The sequence below is a fragment of the Hypomesus nipponensis genome, chromosome 22 (genome assembly GCF_054491055.1).
Source record: "Hypomesus nipponensis isolate SF chromosome 22, ASM5449105v1, whole genome shotgun sequence".
Lineage (NCBI taxonomy): Eukaryota > Metazoa > Chordata > Actinopteri > Osmeriformes > Osmeridae > Hypomesus > Hypomesus nipponensis.
In genome coordinates this window covers 20,862,501-20,881,892 of record NC_140382.1, presented here as the reverse complement: position 1 = coordinate 20,881,892, position 19,392 = coordinate 20,862,501, and the positions used below count along the sequence as shown (strand labels likewise).

Genomic DNA, 19,392 nt, shown 5'->3' with positions numbered 1-19,392 from the left:
GTTCAGTAGCGCTACTCCCCTATGAAATCGCTTCACTGCAGTGTGTGTGAGTGTGTTTTTTCCTCAGCCTGCATGCGTGGCCGTGCAGCAATACAGCTGGTCTGAGAGAGAGACAGAGAGAGAGAGCGAGAGAGAGCGAGAGAGACAGAGAGAGAGCGACATAGAGAGCGAGAGAGAGAGCGACAGAGAGAGAGAGAGACAGACAGAGAGAGAGAAAGAGAGAGAGAGCGACAGAGAGAGAGAGAGAGAGCGACAGAGAGAGAGAGAGAGAGAGCGAGAGAGAGAAAGAGAGAGCGACAGAGAGAGCGAGAGCGAGAGAGAGAGAGAGAGAGAGAGAGAGAGAGAGAGAGAGAGAGAGAGAGAGAGAATGTCCGGCTGCACACTCTCTCAGTGGTGTGAGCGTTGGTGATGTGCATGCTTTGGAAAAGCCTTAATTAATTGCATAGCTTGCTGGGACACGCCTGCTCTCAGCCCACCCAGCCGGGCCCCACTGTAATCCTAGTGTTCACAGCCTGCATGAAATATCACCTTTATGACTGAGAACTATCCCGGAGTTGGTAGTTCAAACTATGTGTCCGCATCCCTAATTGTTTTGACAGTCCCTCACTCCCCAATTCTTTCGTCCACTAACATTACTGCATTGTTTGGCGATGTGCCTATAGGCCTATATGAAATGCGCATATTCGTTTTTTCGCTGTTCAGCATTTCATTTCTTGCATGATTGTTAATTATAAGGCTGCAGGCAACCACGTGACGGAATGAACAGCTAGACCTTTTTTATTAATTAAGTTGTTTTCCACGACCATGAACTAACAACATTTTAACCGAAGGCACTTGATCAATGTATGGCGCTATGTGTTAGCCACAAAGAAGGAAGCTAATTTATGTTGAAATCTGTGTTTAATGTGTTGCGAATTCTATGGTGGGGTTTTTTATAACTCAAATATGCTGCTGTATGTCAAAGAACATCCATTTTAATTAGCGGCTATGTGTTTGGCCCTGTGTGTAGCCTATTATCTCAACACACACACACACACGCACGCACAGTGCTGGAAACAGTGAGTTGTAATTATTACTTAGTGAACTGGTCTATTCATCAGTCTTGCGGTCTCCGTCCCACAAACACGCATACGTGATTTTAAGAATGAACAACAGCTCATTCTTCTATAAGAGGCAGAACATACTGGAGTCCAGACATGTTCCTAGGCAACCCCCCCCCCCCCCCCCCCCCCCCCAATTGCAACTGCTGGATGCTGTGGGTTGGGGCGACACACACATTACCCACCTCAGTCAACACAATCCTCCCAGAAACCAAAAGCAGAAACTTAAATTAGATTCTACAAAAACGGACTAAAGAAACGCTGGTGAGGTGATTTCTACGTCGGTTTCACCGACTCCAGCTGCTCTGAAGATGAATGTTGAAACACGATTCCCTGCTACCTGAGAAACTTGTTTACAGCCTGGTATTGCTTTCTGATTCATGGTCGAGTTCTCCTCGTGGCTCCCTGATGGATGTCGTGAATCTTCGTCTCCCATGACAGTGGGAACGAATATAGCCGATGTAGGCCTACTTTCTACTTTAAAGCGAGGCTCGTAACTAGTTTAAATCTGTATTTGGTGGCATGATCAATATTATGTATTGTCATTGCTTTTTAATTGAAAAAAGATGTGAAGAATTTTTTTTGAAAAAAAACCCAATTGATTTCAAAGGTTGAAAAAATGTGAGGTACAATAGGGATGGCTACTTTTTACTTAAGATATGTCAGAGCCCACATTTCTTTACTTTAACTTGAGAGAAAAAAGTGTTGTCAGTATTTCAAATTTTACCAGTCTTTTAAACATGAGTATCAGAAGGATGTGTGCACTTTTGCCATCTCTGCAAGGGAAGGTGAGAAATTGCAAAATTTAACAACGTCAAAAAGGTAGCACTTCTCAATGGTACAGGAAAAGTCAACCACTCGGCCGCCCAATGAGGAAGCATGTCCTAGCATGTCAGTGGTTAACTTTAAAATTGTAATTCTAAAATGACCGATGCTGACTAAAATAGTTAAGCAAAAGGCCCTGTTCCTATACTTAAAGAATACATCCATCCTTCCTAAGGGGAAAAGTGAGGGCTATCCATTTGATTTGATTCCACTTGCAAAGTGTCCTTCCCCAAGCATCCAACCAGCGCCGAATAATAAAACCCTTCAAAATAAAGATGGCCTACCACATACCAGAACAAGCAGCATTCTGGGAATTTCACTGGAAACCACCAGGTGAGAAGAGGTAGTTTTCAAAGATTTCAAAACCAAATAATGGCCTTGCTTCAGCAGAGTGATTAGCTTAGGGATGCTCGCTTCCAATTTGTTTCTATCAGGGACCTAATTATTTACCGTTCGCAGTATTTTACCAAACGCCCACAACGACTTTGATGCTCCTGAACGCTCCCTCTCCTCCGGGGCAGAGAATGTCGTGTGGAAACACTGCGATCCACGTTGATACAACGACTTTAGGGTGTCAGCGCGGCGCAAAACAAATATATTTGAGTAGGGCTCCAAGTACACCCCAGTGGATTCTTTGCACCGAAGTTGTTCTCATACCTAATCAAACAAACAAACAAACACTGAACCTTCCCTAATGGGTTGTCTTCTTGAGTGGTTGCCTGGTTTCCCCCCTGATCCTCCCTTTAAGGTTAGCTTTACTGGACCTTTAAACATCCCCCCTCCCCCCCACTCACCTGCCGGAACACGTCTGTGATGTGTGGCAAGAATGTGGGAGAGAGAATTGGGTGGAGGATGGGAATGGAGAGAGAGAGAGGGAGGATGGCAAAAAGAAAAAGAGGGAGAGAGGGAGAAAGAGAACGTTGCAGAGAGAGGGAGAAAGAACAGGGCAGGTGTGGAGGGAGGAAGTCAGAGATCCAAGGAGGGCAGGGATGGAGAGATGGAGTGATGGAGAGATGGAGGAATTGGGCCAGGGAGAAGCAAAGGGGAGAGGAAAGGAGACATGTGCAAACAAAGGAAGGGAGGAAGCGGCGAAGCAGGGAGGAGGTAGGGAGGGAGGCAGGCAAACAGAATCAGGCAGGAAATCAGGCAGTTTCCATTTGAAATCCTTCCTTCCACAGCTGCAAGATGGGCAGGAGTGTCACTGAGAGGGGAAGAGCTGTGTGTCTTAGAAAGAGAGGACAAGGGGGAGGGATGGAGAGATTTATGGAGGGAGGGAGAGGTGGAGGAGAGAGGGATGGATGGATGGATTGAGGGAGGGAAGGAGGGAGTGTCTCCAGAAGAAAAAAGAGAAGGATCGGTGTGTCTCCAGTCCGTTCACCCTAGGAAAAGATTGGATTCGCTCCCAGAATTCAGATGAGGTCGGTAGATTGGAAACCCCTCCACCTTCTCCCCCCTCCATCCCCCTCCCTCTGCCCCCTGCTGTGCTGCTGTGGGGAAGCAAGCAGGAGAGCTAGATCTCTTTGTCTTTCCTGTCTGCCCCCCTAATATTCTCAGGCAGCTGTACAACATTGTTAGGGTGAAGATTCCAGATGACTTTTTTTGTCCCTAGGAAATGTTGTCTTGAATTTGACATCTTGGGGGCCACGTAGAAACACATTACAGAAATAAAGTGCAAAGCGCTAACAAGTGTATAACCCAGGCCCTCCTGAGCTCAGGGAAATTCCAAGGAAGAGCAATGACAAAGAGTACAGGAGTTTGGGCCCTTGGTGTGATAAATAGAGGTCAGCATTTAGAACAATAAACTATCTGCTATCTAGAGTAAACAGCTTAAGGGACTGTGTTGTGAACACACACCATGAGTCAAAGAAAGTCATGGAGTTTGGATTGTTAGTGTGTCAGCTGGAGCCGGATGAGAACAACAGTATTTGTATGTGACGTGCACCCGCATGCGTGTTTGTGTTGTGTGTGCGCACACATGTATATGTGGTGTGTGTGCATGAGTGGGTAGGTGTGTGAAAAAAAATACTAAATGTGTGTGTGTGTGTGTGTGTCTGGTCCTGCAGCAGCAGTGTGTGCATGGCTGAGCACACTGACCTTTTCAACAGGCAGGCAGCAATAAAATATTCATGTCTGCTGATGTATTGTAGTACCTGGAGCTTCCAGAGAGTTTTTCCAGGCTTGGTCTGACTGGCTGCATTCCACTGCATAATCACTCTGGGATCTGCGACGGTGACCCCTTCATCCTCTGTCAGGAACCTTGGGGTTACCATGGATGACGAGCTCTCCCTCACGGCCCACATTGCTGCGGTCTCCCGGTCCTGTAGATTCACCCTCTACAACATCCGGAAGATCAGGAGATACCTGTCTGAGCACTCCACCCAGCTGCTAGTCCAAGCACTTGTCCTCTCCAAGTTGGACTACTGCAACTCGCTGCTCGCCGGTCTCCCAGCATGCGCAACCCGCCCTCTTCAGAGGATTCAGAAAGCAGCGGCCCATTCTGGTCTACAATCTACCCAGACGCTCCCATGTTACCCCGCTCCTTATCTCTCTCCACTGGCTACCCATCAACGCACGTATCAGATTCAAGACCCTGGTACTGACCTTCTGAGCAGTGAACAGGACTGCACCCGACTACATTAAGTCTCTCCTGCAGCCTTACACCCCCACCCGCCACCTACGGTCTTTTTCAGACAACCGCCTGTTGGTCCCACCGCTCAAGAGCGCCCGGTCCCAACACAAGCTCTTCTCCTGTCTGGCCCCCCAGTGGTGGAATCAACTCCCCACCTCCATCAGAGACACTGTCTCCCCACCTTCAAGAAACGGCTCAAGACGCACTTTTTCCAGCAGTTCAACGGTACTTAGAAATGATTGGCTGGACCTGATGTTAGTTTCCTCCAGGATCACAATGGCTCTTACTGAGAGACTTGTTGCTGTTGTTGGTTAGTTGAAACTGACTTTAAATGATTGTACTAGCTGTGAAATGTATTATTGTTGCTTGCTTTTTCCACAGGTACACCCCTTGCACTTTTGAGGTTCATGTTGTTAAGTTGTAAATTATTTAGCTACATGCTCTAATGGTTCTTCCCTTAGGGACTTATTTGGTTTTCACAATGTATGCTTCATGTTTTGGCTACCCGCAATGTTTGGAGCTACCTTGTTGTTATGTTCAGTGACCAATACAGTTTTGTAAAGCTCTCTCTTGGAAGTCGCTTTGGATAAAAGCATCTGCTAAATGAATACATGTAAATGTCCACATCATCCCTGCTTTCCAGGGAAGGTTGAGACGACCTGTCACAAACACAAACACACACACACACATCCAAGCCTTCACCACACTTACAAAAAAGTGTCTTCTAAATTGATACATGTAAACATGTCCTCATGCAAACACACGCACCACACACACAAACATACATGTAAGCGCACACTACACACACACACACACACACACACACAAACGTCCTCGTGCACACACACATTCTGCACACATGCCCACAGTTCATCCACCTACAGCAACACAGAACATCCACATCTTAACCACCTCCTAAATTAACATCAGCACATTCACAACTGCAGTACAACCACCAAAGTATAAACCATCACATTTCAGCAAATGCGAACAGTTAGTTTCACAATATTACTGAGGGGACAAAATGATGTATCTGTTTCTCCATCTGGGCTGTGAGGTGTTTATTTTTATGACTGCAGCAGACAGGAGCCATATTGAAAACGGTCACAATCAACGTTAAAATAAACGTCACTAGTCACCAGAGGGTAAGCGGGAGATTACAGCTTTGATTACCCACAGCAGCAGGTGAGGAAGACAACCCTTCTACTGTCACAAAAAATAGATCAGAGTTTCGGAGAAAAGGAATAAAATTAAGCTGACAGAAAATTATGTAAATAAAACCAGGAAGTGTTGCTGGCCAGTTAAAAGAAGTCCCACCGTGTATAAAAAAATCAATACCCGCTTTCTAAAAAAACCTTCTGGACATAAACACCTCACACATTTAGAATAGCCCCTCCATCATCCCTGAACGTCCTACTGGTGTATTATGGTCCTTGTAGTTTCAATCGGGCCACCATTCTCAGGTTGGACCTGCGGTTGTAGTTCTTCCTGTTTTCTTGTAGTTTCTCCGTCCGCCAGTGTGAGCACGCCCACCAGCATGTTGTTCTTCGGAGAGCAGCTTTCTGGCTCCATAGTCATCACACGCACAGAGTACCCATAATCCTCTGCGGCCCAGGAGCGGTCAAGGTCGACCAGACCCATGCACTGCTTACCTATGGGAGGAGAGGGGGAGCCATGACACCGACTACAGGGCAGAGTATGGAAGAAGGAGGAGAGATGGAGGGGAGGGGGATGGAAGACCACCAGGCAGCCAGTATCAGAGAGTTATCGCATCCCCATTACCAGGAGAGAGGGAGTCAAACAGGAGCCTGCAGACAGATAGCTGCAGGAGGTATCACTGGAGGTCTCTGGAACAGGGAGGGGGAGAGAAAGAGAGAAGAGGAGGGAGAGAGAGAGAGAGAGAGAGAGAGAGAGAGAGAGAGAGAGAGGGAGGGAGGAGAGCAAGCAGAGGATAGAAGAGAGGTGAGAAAGTGGGAAGAGAACAGGGAGGAGGGAAGAGAGAAAAGATAGAAAGAGAGATTCAGAGAGGAAGGAGATTGAAAAAAGAGATAGATACAGAGATGAAAGAGAGATAGATACAGAGAGGAAAGAGAGATAGAGACAGAGAGGAAAGAGAGATAGAGACAGAGAGGAAAGAGAGATAGAGATGAAAGAGAGATAGAGACAGAGAGGAAAGAGAGATAGAGACAGAGAGGAAAGAGAGATAGAGACAGAGAGGAAAGAGAGATAGAGACAGAGAGGAAAGAGAGATAGAGACAGAGATGAAAGAGAGATAGAGACAGAGAGGAAAGAGAGACAGAGACAGAGATGAAAGAGAGACAGAGACAGAGAGGAAAGAGAGACAGAGACAGAGAGGAAAGAGAGACAGAGATGAAAGAGAGATAGAGACAGAGAGGAAAGAGATAGAAAGGAGAGTGAGAGAGAGATGAAAGAGGTTGAGAAATACAGGAGAGAGAGGAAAGGGTTACCTATTACTCTTCTTTCGGGGGGCAGCTGGCCGGCAGTCTGGTCAGCAAAACGACAGAGCACCATGTGCTCCTGGGAAGACGGTCGGACAGAGAGAACCGATCAGACACACGCACACACATGCTAATGTCCCCCGTTATGTAAACAAAACCCAAGTGACCTGAACTCTCTCCATAGAAAGCTCAGATCTACCATTACAGTCGTTATCTTCCAAGAGAGGCTGGGGGTTAGGGTGTGGAGGGGGGGGGGGTTGGGTGTGGAGGGGAGAGGGGGGGGAAGGGGGGTGTGGAGGGTAGAGGGGGGGGAAGGGGTGTGTGGAGGGGAGAGGGGGGGGGTGTCGGGGAGGGGGGTGTGTGGAGGGGGAAGGGGGGGGAAGGGGTGTGTGGAGGGGAGAGGGGTGTGGAGGGGAGAGGGGGGGGGGGTGTGGAGGGGGAAGGGGGGTGTGGAGGGGAGAGGGGGGTGTGGGGGCTTGAGAGTCGCTTGGGTCTAGTTCTTGAGCCTGTTCTGTCAGAGGCACTGGACAGACATAACCTGGAGAGCACTGGTCATTAAACAGCTACTACAGACATAACCTGGAGAGCACTAGTCATTAAACAGCTACTACAGACATAACCTGGAGAGCACTAGTCATTAAACAGCTACTACAGACATAACCTGGAGAGCACTAGTCATTAAACAGCTACTACAGACATAATTGATTCCATTCTTCACTCCGAAGCGTGTGTGTATGTGTGTGTGGAGGGGAAGCAGAGTGTGTGTGTGTATGGGTGTGTGTGTGTGGACATGTAGCAGTGTGTGCGTGTGTGTGTGTGTGTATGGGTGTGTGTGAGAGGCCAAGGTGCAGACACTCTGAGTTAACACTGAGTACCAATATCTCAGATCATTAGTGTTCTGCTTCAGCAATACCCTATTTGTCACCGGGCTGTCATTTAGTTTAACAAGCTTGGGCCAGTGTGAGTGTGTGTGTGTGTGTGTGTGTGTGTGAGTGTGTGTGTGTGTGTGAGAGTGTGTGTGTGTGTGTGTGTGGAGAGGAAGCACAAAAACCAGCCCAAGATTCACGTGTCCTTCCCTGGAATGCTATATGGTCTATACTGTATGAGGCTCGAGGGGGTTCAAGCACCCTCTCTCTCCTCCTCTCTCTCAACTATCTCCATCTCTCCCTCTCTCTACCCCTCTCAGTCGACCATGTCTCTGTCTACCCCTCTCAGTCGACCATCTCTCGGTCTCTCTGTCTTTCCTTCAATCATCTCTGTCTCTCTCAATCCTCTCTCTTTATTATGGCAAATTGTGTCTCTTACACTCTGTCTCTGTCTCAAGATGAAAAGAAAATGTGAAAGTATGTTTATTGAGACCTAAATCGCCCAGCAGGGCAGAAGAGAGGGGAGAGCTCATGTTAACTGGCATTAAATGACCAGTTATCAAGATGGGGTCAGATGGCTGAGCGATTAGGGAATCGGGCTATTAATCAGAAGGTTGCCGGTTTAATTCCCGGCCATGTTAAATGACGTTGTGTCCTTGGGCAGGGCACTTCACCCAACTTGCCTCAGGTGGAATGTCCCTATACTTACTGTAAATTGCTCTGGATTAGAGCATCTGCTAAATGACTAAATGTAAGATGTAGGGTTGATTCCTGGTGTGAGAGAGGTCTCTACAGCTCTTTATACGGGGCGGTTTGCAATATGACAAACATACGCAGACAGACAAAACCAGACCGATTAAAAAAACAAAACCACCATACTGCTGGAATATTCCATGTATTAAGACAGAAATTTGCAATGTTAAAGGATATTTGTTCCCAAACAACATGTTAAGGGAGATAAGTGATATGTTGACGCTGTGCTGTCAGTGCAGTAAACATAGCATGATTTGGATGTTGTAGTTAGTGAGGGCATTATAATGAATTGTCAGCAGTCTTGTTGCCTTGACACATCATTATGGGATGGCGTGAATGTAGAACATGTGAAATAAAAAGCTGTCTTGGGTGGTACCTTGTAACTCAGAATCTCCTGGAACCTCTTGCTGCAAGATAAATGAGAAAGAGAGTAAGGGAGAAAGAGAGAGAGTGCAAAGAGAGAGAGAGCGAAGAGAGAGAGAAAAGAGAGAGACAGAGAGAGCGCGAAGAAAGAGAGCAGAGGAGGGAAGACAGAGAGAATGAAAGAGTGAAAAACAGGGAAAAAGGAATAGAGATAGAGACAAAGAGAAAGATGGAGAGAAAGAGACAGAAAGATAAATGGATAGGGAGAAAGAGAGAGAGAGAGAGAGAGAAAGAGAGAGAGAGAGAGCAGGAGAAAATGTGAGAAATCTGCAATTACGTTCAGACAACAGAGCCTTAAATTAGCAACATATTGAACTTTGTCATTTTTCCACGTGTCTTAAACACTGCTGGAGTCAGGCATTTTATCTCACTTTGGGGAAATGACTTAGAACAACAAACAAACAAAGTGTGTTTCAGATCTCAGTCTCCATGAGAACACTGCAGTTAACACACCCTCCCACCTCTCTCTCCCACTCTCTCCCACCTCTCTCCCTCTCTCTTCCAGCTCTCTCTCCCACCACTCTCTCCCACCACTCTCTCCCACCTCTCTCCCTCTCTCCCTCTCTCTTCCACCTCTCTCTCCCTCTCTCTCCCACCTCTCTCCCTCTCTCTCCCACCTCTCTCCCTTTCTCTCCCACCTCTCTCCCTCTCTCTTCCACCTCTCTCTCCCTCTCTCTCCCACACCCTCCCACCTCTCTCTCCCACCTCTCTCTCCCACCTCTCTCTCCTACCTCTCTCTCCCTCTCTCTCTCCCACCTCTTGAGAGAAATTAATTTACCAATTTTAAAGGAGGCAGTAGAAGGCATGGGAAGTAGTTTGTTTGAATAATCATTATGTGTTTGTGTGGGTGTGCTGTTAAACTGTGTGAGTGTGTGTGCTGTTAAATTGTGTACATGGGCTGTTAAAGTCAGTGTGTGTGTGTATGTGGGGGGAGGGGGGGTTGTGCGCGTTTGTGTGTCTGTCAGCGTTTGTGTGCTCTTAAAGTGTGTGTGTGTTTGTGTGTGCTCTTAAACAGCCAACCTGTGTCCATTCAAGTCAACTACCAATCAACATGCCATGGAAAGAGGTCAAGGGTCATGGAGAGAGGTCAGAGGTTATGGAGACAGGGTCAGGGTAGTCAGTGAGTCTGTGTCCGACGATGTTCAACTCTCCCTAACAGAAAACATGCTCTGATAGTCACTCACTCACTCGGACCTTTGCCTCTGTCAGGTTCAATGGAGATCAGCTATAAATCAAGCACCGACCGCAGAGAAAAGTTGTTGCGTTCTGACAAAAGATGCAGGGTGCAGCGCTGTTTCTCTGCGCTCTCTCTCCACTTTCCAACAATTGGGGGAAAAAGACACTGTCGCTCCGTACGCCATACGGACACTCAATACTGATAACGTTGATAAAAATATAAAAAATTCAATTAAAATGACTGTACAGTAGTAATACATTTACAGAGGTTTTACAACCCCGACCTTCAAAATGTTGGAAAACAGGAAGGTCTAGCGCTACATCTACTTTCAATCTCCAGCTTAGCAGGCAAGTGCTCTAACCACTAAGCCTTACCCACAGATTCGGCTCCAGAACTAATTAAACGAGGGGGCATTTTTTCACAAGGGGGGCACGCATTTACAAAGCATGTATGAGAGTCAAAATAACAGCAGACCTGCATATTCTGCAGGAAAGTGTAGCCATTTTGATATTTAATTTATAGCCAATGCCAGTATTTCTTATTTATACTGTAACAAAATTATTTTTGTAAGGGACACAGCATTCCATTTGGGGGGGCATTGCCCCCCATTGCCCCCCAATGCCCCCCCTTGGAGCCGACCCTGTATAGCCATTCCCCCTGCATGAACGGTATCATTCAGCAAGCCTTTGGCTCTGTCTCTCCATCATCAACGGTCAATTTTTAATTGCTGTGGTCTCTTCCTCCCTCAAGGCCAGTCAACACGACGCTGCCATGGCAACAGGAACAACGACAGCACAGGTCGGGGTGTTTTATTTATGTATTTGGATTACTCCCTCTCTTACTACTCTACCAATCTCTCTCTTCTCATCTCTCTCTCTTTCTCCTGTCCTCTCTTTCTCCTCTCTTCCCATCTCTCTCTTTCTCCTCTCCTCTCCTTTCTCTTCTCTCTCGTCATCTCTCTCTTTGTCATGCTGAGCCTGGGGCACAAGTTCACTCCTGAGGTCGTACTCCTGGAAATACGGAGACTCGGAATTCATTACAGTCAAACGCAATGGAGTCTTCAAAGGTTATTTGTCTCAGACTAATAGAACTTCTTATTAGCGTTTGTTTGTGTGCGAAGAGTCTGCGTTTTGTCATCCTGTGACAGGTTTTATACGCCCCACACAATGTGATACGGGAGGTGTGTGTGTGTGTGTGTGAGAGGGATGGAGGTGTGTGTGTGTGTGTGAGAGGGATGGAGGGAGGTGTGTGTGTGTGTGTGACAGAGAAGGAAGCTGACACGTGTCAGAGACTCGCAAACAAAAGATAAGGAGAGATGGAGGAGTGAGAGAAAGGGGATAAAGAAAGAGGATGAGACGGAGAGAGAGAAAGGGGGAGATAAAGCTGTGTAACAACTGATACATAGACAGAAGCAGACACACAACTAAAACCCCTCACACACACCCCAAAGTCCTCCCACACACACACACTCACACACACACACACACACTCCTACGTACCTCCGGGGGAAGGTGCACCTGAGTGTGTTCTGTATGAATCCGTAACAGCAGGGGCTGAGCACGAAGGCTGCTCCGGCCTGGACACAGAGAGACATCACCATGTCTGTCGCTACGCCACACGCATGGAGAGCCACCTGCACACACACACACATGAATGGGTTCAGTACACACACACACACACACACACACACACACACACACACACACACACACACACACACACACACACACACACACACACACACACACACACACACACACACACAGCTGGTTTGATTATGAACCACCAGAGATGGAAAAAGTACACACATCCTTCAGTACTCATCAATGATGGAAACTGTTTTTTGTTTTTTTTACGTTTTTTTCACAAATCTTTTTCGAAAGGTTCAAAATCATTTTTTGAAAAACGTTTTTTGAAAATGATTTTAAACCTTTCTAAGCAAAAGGTTCAATAACAAATATTTTTTCAACATTTTTTTTTCACACCCAACAAGACACAAAAGTTTATTTTTCTTTTTTAACTTTATTTTCTTATTGCCTTCTGCCTTGCTCCATCGTAGCTTTGTACACATTTGTTGTGCGTGATAACCAGGAAATTATAAAAGGCACGCAATGAGAAGAAATAATATTGATATTGATTGACTACAGGTTAAAACTAACGAGCCTAGGAAATAGATAAAAACATAGAAACACACACACACACACACAAACACACACATGGGTTCAACTCATTATGGGATGTCCTGTGCAGAGTATCTAGACAGTCCTATGTCCCAAAGCAGACAGAGAAACCGACCAAACTATTTAATCTAAACTATTGATTAGTTGCCTTTCTAATACGAGCACCAAGTTCTCAGGCACCAGCTCACCCAGCTAGAACAAAACAAACTTAATTGGTTCTTGGGTTCCTGGCACACGCAGCACCAAACTTCCCCCAGTGAGTGGCTAAACCGAGCATGACCATAAGAACCTCTCTGGGTATCAGCCACATAGGGAGGGATGGAGGGAGAGACTGAGAGAGGATGTCATTAATACAACGAAGGAGGGTGGAATGGACGGAGAGATGGAGAGGGAGGTCTGGATGGAGAGATGGAGAGAGAAGTCTGGATGGAGAGATGGAGAGAGAAGTCTGGATGGAAAGATGGAGAGAGAAGTCTGGATGGAGAGATGGAGAGAGAAGTCTGGATGGAAAGATGGAGAGAGAAGTCTGGATGGAGAGATGGAGAGAGAAGTCTGGATGGAGAGATAAGTCTGGATGGAGAGATAAGTCTGGATGGAGAGATGGAGAGAGAAGTCTGGATGGAGAGATGGAGAGAGAAGTCTGGATGGAGAGATGGAGAGAGAAGTCTGGATGGAGAGATGGAGAGAGAAGTCTGGATGGAGAGATGGAGAGGGAAGTCTGGATGGAGAGATGGAGAGAGAAGTCTGGATGGAGAGATGGAGAGAGAGGTCTGGATGGAGAGGGAAGTCTGGATGGAGAGATGGAGAGAGAAGTCTGGATGGAGAGATGGAGAGAGAAGTCTGGATGGAGAGATGGAGAGAGAAGTCTGGATGGAGAGATGGAGAGAGAAGTCTGGATGGAGAGATGGAGAGAGAAGTCTGGATGGAGAGATGGAGAGAGAAGTCTGGATGGAGAGATGGAGAGAGAAGTCTGGATGGAGAGATGGAGAGAGAAGTCTGGATGGAGAGATGGAGAGAGAAGTCTGGATGGAGAGATGGAGAGAGAAGTCTGGATGGAGAGATGGAGAGAGAAGTCTGGATGGAGAGATGGAGAGAGAAGTCTGGATGGAGAGATGGACAGAGAAGAGGGGATGGAGAGATGGAGAGAGAAGTCTGGATGGAGAGATAAGTCTGGATGGAGAGATGGAGAGAGGGGGGGAGCGAAGGGGAAGCGGAGGAAGGTAACGGCTGGATGAGAGGCTGATGAGAGGCTGGATGAGAGGCTGGATGAGAGGCTGATTGAGGCTGATGAGGCTCCGCAGTACGGCCCTCCCGTGGCGTTTCAGCACAGCAACACTGGAGCCACGTCTCAAGAAATGAGAAAGAACTGCTTGAAATGTTGGGCCTCGTTCAAGCATCGATACCAGGAAACCAAAACAGGAGACGCATCCAACATTCCCACACACTTCATCTGCTCAAAAGCCCTCGGGTCTGAAACCCCCTGGGTCTGGACCCCAGCCCTCCTACTGGCTGTGCCAAGAGGAGGGAGGGAGGGAGGATAGAAAGAAAGAAAGAAGGATAGAAAGAAAGAAATGAAACTGCCAAAGTTTGCTGTATTTATGTATCTGAGATTATGGGCTCAGGACATTGCTGGCGCGAGTTGTGCGAGTCTATGTTTGTGTGTTTTCTGAAACAACAGCAGAACGAAGTGAGACACGTAGACTAACATCCATGAGACAGACTTACAACACAGATCGTTTCTCATCTCCATCCAGGGTTAACGAACCGGAAATAGAATGGGAATACAAACATACAAACAGTAACTAGGGGTCAGATGGCTGAGTGGTTCGGGAGTTGGGCTGTTAATCAGAGGGTTGTTGGTTCAATTCCCGGCCGTGCCAAACAACGTCGTGTCCTTGGGCAAGGCACTTCACCCTACTTGCCTCTGGGAGAATGTCCCTGTAGATACTGTAAGTTGCTCTGGATAAGAGCGTCTGCTAAATGACTAAATGTAAATGTAAACTAGTGGGTCAGTGTTGAGTCTGTGTCTGAACAGCATGCTTCAGCAGTTGAAAGTGGGCTCGTTAGAAACCAGTTAAACCTTGCACGACCCTTTTGACAACACGGCATCTTCAAGTGGAATCACTTGGCCGTGGTCCAGCAGTGACTCGTGAGAGCGTGTCTCGAGGTCAAGGCTGGGTCTAGCGTGCAGAGGGCTACGGGCGTTATTTGAAGCGTTCTTGCGATGCTGCGTGATAAAAACGAGCTGAGTAAACAGAAATCTTTGTGCATCTGCTGCCCTCCACACCAACGAACGATCAACGGCAACATCAAACTCTCAATAGTGCTGTTCCTACCAGGCGCATGGGCAACTAAAATTAGCCACAAAGGAAGAAGAGATTCCAGCCCCATCAGCACAAACACTCCCAGTAGTAGAGGGGGGTGGGAGGTGAGGGGGGGAAGAGTGGAGGGATGGGTGGAGGGAGAGGTTGGAGGGAGGGGTGGAGGGAGGGGTGGAGGGAGGGATGGAGGGTTGGAAGGAGGGATGGAGGGAGGGTTGGAGGAAGGGTTGGAGGAAGGGTTGGAGGGAGGGAAGGAGGGTTGGAGGGAGAGTTGGAGGGAGGGAAGGAGGGAGGGAAGGAGGGAGGGAAGGAGGGTTGGAGGGAGGGGAAAGAGGGAGGGAGGGAAGGAGGGAGGGGTGGAGGGAGGGAGGGGTGGAGGGAGAGGTTGGAAGGAGGGGTGGAGGGAGAGGTTGGAGGGTTAGAGGGAGGGAAGGAGGGAGGGTTGGAGGGAGGGTTGGAGGGAGGGAAGGAGGGAGGGTTGTAGGGAGGGAAGGAAGGAGGGTTGGAGGGAGGGAAGGAAGGAAGGAGGGTTGGAGGGAGGGTTGGAGGGAGAGAAGGAGGGTGGGTTGTAGGGAGGGAAGGAAGGAGGGTTGGAGGGAGGGAAGGAAGGAGGGTTGGAGGGAGGGTTGGAGGGAGGGAAGGAGGGAGGGTTGTAGGGAGGGAAGGAAGGAGGGTTGGAGGGAGGGTTGGAGGGTTGGAGGGAGGGTTGGAGGGTGTAAAAACAAAGCTGTCAGAAGGAGATGAATATCCAGCCTCGTTCTGGCGGCCCGGCGGCCAGACGGGCCTAGTTTCCAGCCCTCCGTCTGTCTCTCCACGGCGCTCGCCCGTGCCGCCCTCTCCCGTAATGGGAGAAAGATGGAGGTTCTTCCTGCTTCCTGTCTGCAGGAATGTGGTGTTGGCTGAGGACTATCTGGTGTCTGACGGCACAGCTTAGAGGGCTGTGTGTGTGTGTTACATCTGATAACTGCTGCTGCTGTCTCTATAACAAGATGGACACGCAGAGGGGAAAAACATGCCATTAACAAGCACAGCGCGAACCAACAAAGCTTCCATGCAAACAGGCACAGCCGTCTTCAAACCTGGCAACACATAGTCCAGTGGGAAAGCCAACAACAAAATAAATCATTAAAAATAGTTTGGAACCTTGGCGCAAGCGCGGGTAACTTAATAAGCTATCGAAGACTCTGAGAAACACTGGCTTTCACTATGAAAATGTTTCTTTCACGAAGGTGGGGGTCCAAAAACAGCGCCTACATTCTCTAGTAAGAAGGGAACATAAGGTTCCGTCTGCGTCCTTGGCCAGAAGGTTGTTTTTCAAACCGGAGCAAATAGCCACTCTTGGAAGAGAGACATGCCTCGCAAAGTGAAGCAATCAAAAGGAAAATGTGTTTCTTTTCAACCAGTGAGCTGGTGAGGAGAGCTGCTGGTTCTGGAGGAAGACGAAGACTTGTAGAACACCCCGGTGGATGTGATTCTCCAGGGGAAACGGAATAACTTAGCCCAGAATGCTTTGAGAAAAGCAGCTGAAAGGTAGCAATTATTATCACTTGAAGGTATAACGAAAGAAGAACGACACATCTATGGATGACTCACTTTGCTAGAGAGGGTGTTTAGTCCCAAACATACACACCAAAATATGGAAACCTCCTGTCGGTTATAGGAGCAGGATGTTCTGGTCTATGCCAGTAGAACATACCCCTATGTGGAAGGGTCCGGTGAAGTAATCCAGGTTGGCCTGGATGAAGCGTATGTTGGTGAGGCCCAGGTCAGAGCTCCTGGTCTGGGCTCTGACCAGCGACTCCTCCTTGTTCTCTATCAGGATCACCTGGAACACGACAGGACAGGAGAGGATGGAGGAAAAACATACTTAGTTTCCAGAACATGCTTAGTTTCCAGAACATGCTTAGTTTCCAGAACATGCTTAGTTTCTAGAACATGCTTAGTTTCCAGAACATGCTTAGTTTCTAGAACATGCTTAGTTTCCAGAACATGCTTAGTTTCCAGAACATGCTTAGTTTCTAGAACATGCTTAGTTTAAAGGGTATTTTGTACTCTTGACACGCATGCGCACATTTGGACATGCGTGCACACACACAGTCTCTCTCACACACACGCTTACTCACTTTTACGCCCACACTCTTACACACACATTCTCTCAGACACCCACGCTCTGTCACACACACGCTCTCTCTCTTTCTCACACACACACACACACACACACACACACACACACACCCATTAGTTGTGTGTCTTACCTGGCTGTGTGGTAAAGAGTGGGCCAGGACGATGCCCACATGACCCTGAGTGACAGAGTAGAGGGACACAGTAAACACACATCAAAGACATCTGTGATCACAGGCCGGCTGCTCTGAGTGTTGACCTGTTGTCACCTGAGTGAAGCTGCTGCTCGGAGATCCACTACAGCAGTTACAGCCCTCCCCTCCTCTGCAGTACGCTCTGTCTGTCTGTCTGTCTGTCTGTCTGTCTGGGTGTCTGGGTGTGTTCTGTCTGTCTGTCTCCCCTCCTCTGCACTACACTGTCTGTCTGTCTGTCTGGGTGTGTTCTGTCTGTCTGTCTGGGTGTGTTCTGTCTGTCTGTCTGTCTGTCTGTCTGGGTGTGTTCTGTCTGTCTGTCTGTCTGTCTGGGTGTGTTCTGTCTGTCTGTCTGTCTGTCTGTCTCCCCTCCTCTGCACTACGCTCTGTCTGTCTGTCTGTCTGTACGCTGGTGACCGATGGACGGACAGACAGACAGGTTAACAGACAGACAGACAGGTTAACAGACAGACGAACAGACAGACAGGTTAACAGACAGACAAACAGACAGACAGGTTAACAGACAGACAGGTGAGCAGACAGACAGGTGAACAGACAGGTGAGCAGACAGACAGGTGAGCAGACAGACAGGTGAACAGACAGACAGGTGAGCAGACAGACAGGTGAGCAGACAGACAGGTGAACAGACAGACAGGTGAGCAGACAGACAGGTGAGCAGACAGACAGGTGAACAGACAGACAGGTGAGCAGACAGACAGGTGAGCAGACAGACAGGTGAGCAGACGGACGAACAGACAGACAGGTGAACAGACAGACGAACAGACAGACAGGTGAACAGACAGACAGGTGAGCAGACAGACAGGTGAGCAGATAGACAGGTGAGCAGACGGACGAACAGACAGACAGGTGAACAGACAGACGAACAGACAGACAGGTGAACAGACAGACAGGTGAGCAGATAGACAGGTGTACGTACTCCACCGCTGCAGAAATCCACCACGGTGTGTCCCGGCCGGGTCAGCTCTGTCACCATGGCAACCAGGTTGTTGAGCTGCTGACGTTTCCTCAAGGCACGCAGGTCCGACATGTTTCCTGGGCGACACACACACACACACCTTAAGTACATTTGATATCATCAAAATAATCACAGGTTCAGCTAGGTGGAACTGTTACTATATTAAGTACACATTGTCTTTTTCAAAAGATGCTAATCATTCTTCCACATGCTGTTACAAAGAGGCAGAGATTGTACAGTGCGCACACACACACACACACACACACACTAACACACACACAATAATACACAAAAAAGCTTGCTTGGGACTGTAGTGGTTACTGCTCTCTCTCTCATGTTAAATTAGAAGCAATGTGGAGAGGAGAACACTGCCACTGTGAACTGTTAGCCTGTTAGTCTCACAGTGCTCTGAACACATGACCTGTAGTCTCACAGAGCTCTGAACACATGACCTGTGTGTGTTTGTTTTGCTGGTGTGTGGGCTGTGTATGTGTTGCAAGTGCATGCGTGAATGCGCCCACATTTCCTTCTGTGTCGAAAACCCCGGACTTGAAGTAGGTGGTCTGAACAGGCTGACCAAGCCATTGTCCAGTCGGAAAAAAGAACTGATCTCCATCTCTTTCATCCTTCCTTTCATCCTTCCTTTCATCCTTCGTTCAGGAGAAGAAAACGTGACCTGAAGCCTCAGGCAGATAGGATAAGTCAAAGAGCAGCCTGCAATTTCCCTTCCTCCACCAACCAACCAGCTCCATATTGATTTGCATGGAACACACATTCAGCCCTCAACAAAGGCTTCACCCTTCCACGAGAAAGGAGACTGAAGTGAATTTAAAACACCGGACTGATATATTCCATCGCGGTCGCCAAGCATACGTTTAGGTTTAAAATGCAGTGGATCAGAAAGTTCTCTCTCTGAGGCGACAGCGGCTGATCTGGGGCCAGATCGGTCATATCCTGTGGGGTAGCAGACAGACAGGTGAGCAGACAGACAGGTGAGCAGGCAGACAGGTGAGCAGACAGACAGGTGAGCAGACAGACAGGTGAGCAGGCAGACAGGTGAGCAGAGAGACAGGTGAGCCAGATCGGTCATCTCCTGTAGGGTTGTGTTTGCTCCAGACGAGGACCTTGGGCAGATTGAGTCTCTTTAAGATGTTCTTTATGGCTGCCATCGTACTCCTCAGTCTAGCGACGCTTATAACTGCCTCGGCCGGCACTGCCTACACACACACACATGTCTACACACACACACACGTCTACATGCACACACACGTCTACACGTACACACACACACGTCTACACACATCCTCAAGCCTGCAGGAGAAACCACAGCAATCTTTACCCCGTTAATCCTTTTAATAACACATCGATTAA

The 19,392-nt window shown here is 48.1% G+C and overlaps 1 protein-coding gene across 2 annotated transcripts in view; it reads right to left on the bottom strand.

Moving 5' to 3' along the window:
- Window positions 1-5,584: 5,584 nt before the first annotated feature.
- The window catches only part of gstcd (glutathione S-transferase, C-terminal domain containing), a 40,112-nt gene continuing 26,304 nt past the window's right edge, over window positions 5,585-19,392 (bottom strand). For both annotated transcript variants that reach the window (XM_084686768.1, XM_084686767.1), the window contains exons 7-13: window positions 17,983-18,098; window positions 16,989-17,033; window positions 16,430-16,558; window positions 11,732-11,865; window positions 9,009-9,039; window positions 7,023-7,092; window positions 5,585-6,206 (exon numbers count right to left, since the gene is read on the bottom strand). In XM_084686768.1, coding sequence (XP_084542894.1) covers window positions 5,968-6,206; window positions 7,023-7,092; window positions 9,009-9,039; window positions 11,732-11,865; window positions 16,430-16,558; window positions 16,989-17,033; window positions 17,983-18,098 — 764 coding nt within the window. In that variant the 3' untranslated portion in view covers window positions 5,585-5,967. The remainder of the gene's footprint in view (window positions 6,207-7,022; window positions 7,093-9,008; window positions 9,040-11,731; window positions 11,866-16,429; window positions 16,559-16,988; window positions 17,034-17,982; window positions 18,099-19,392) is intronic.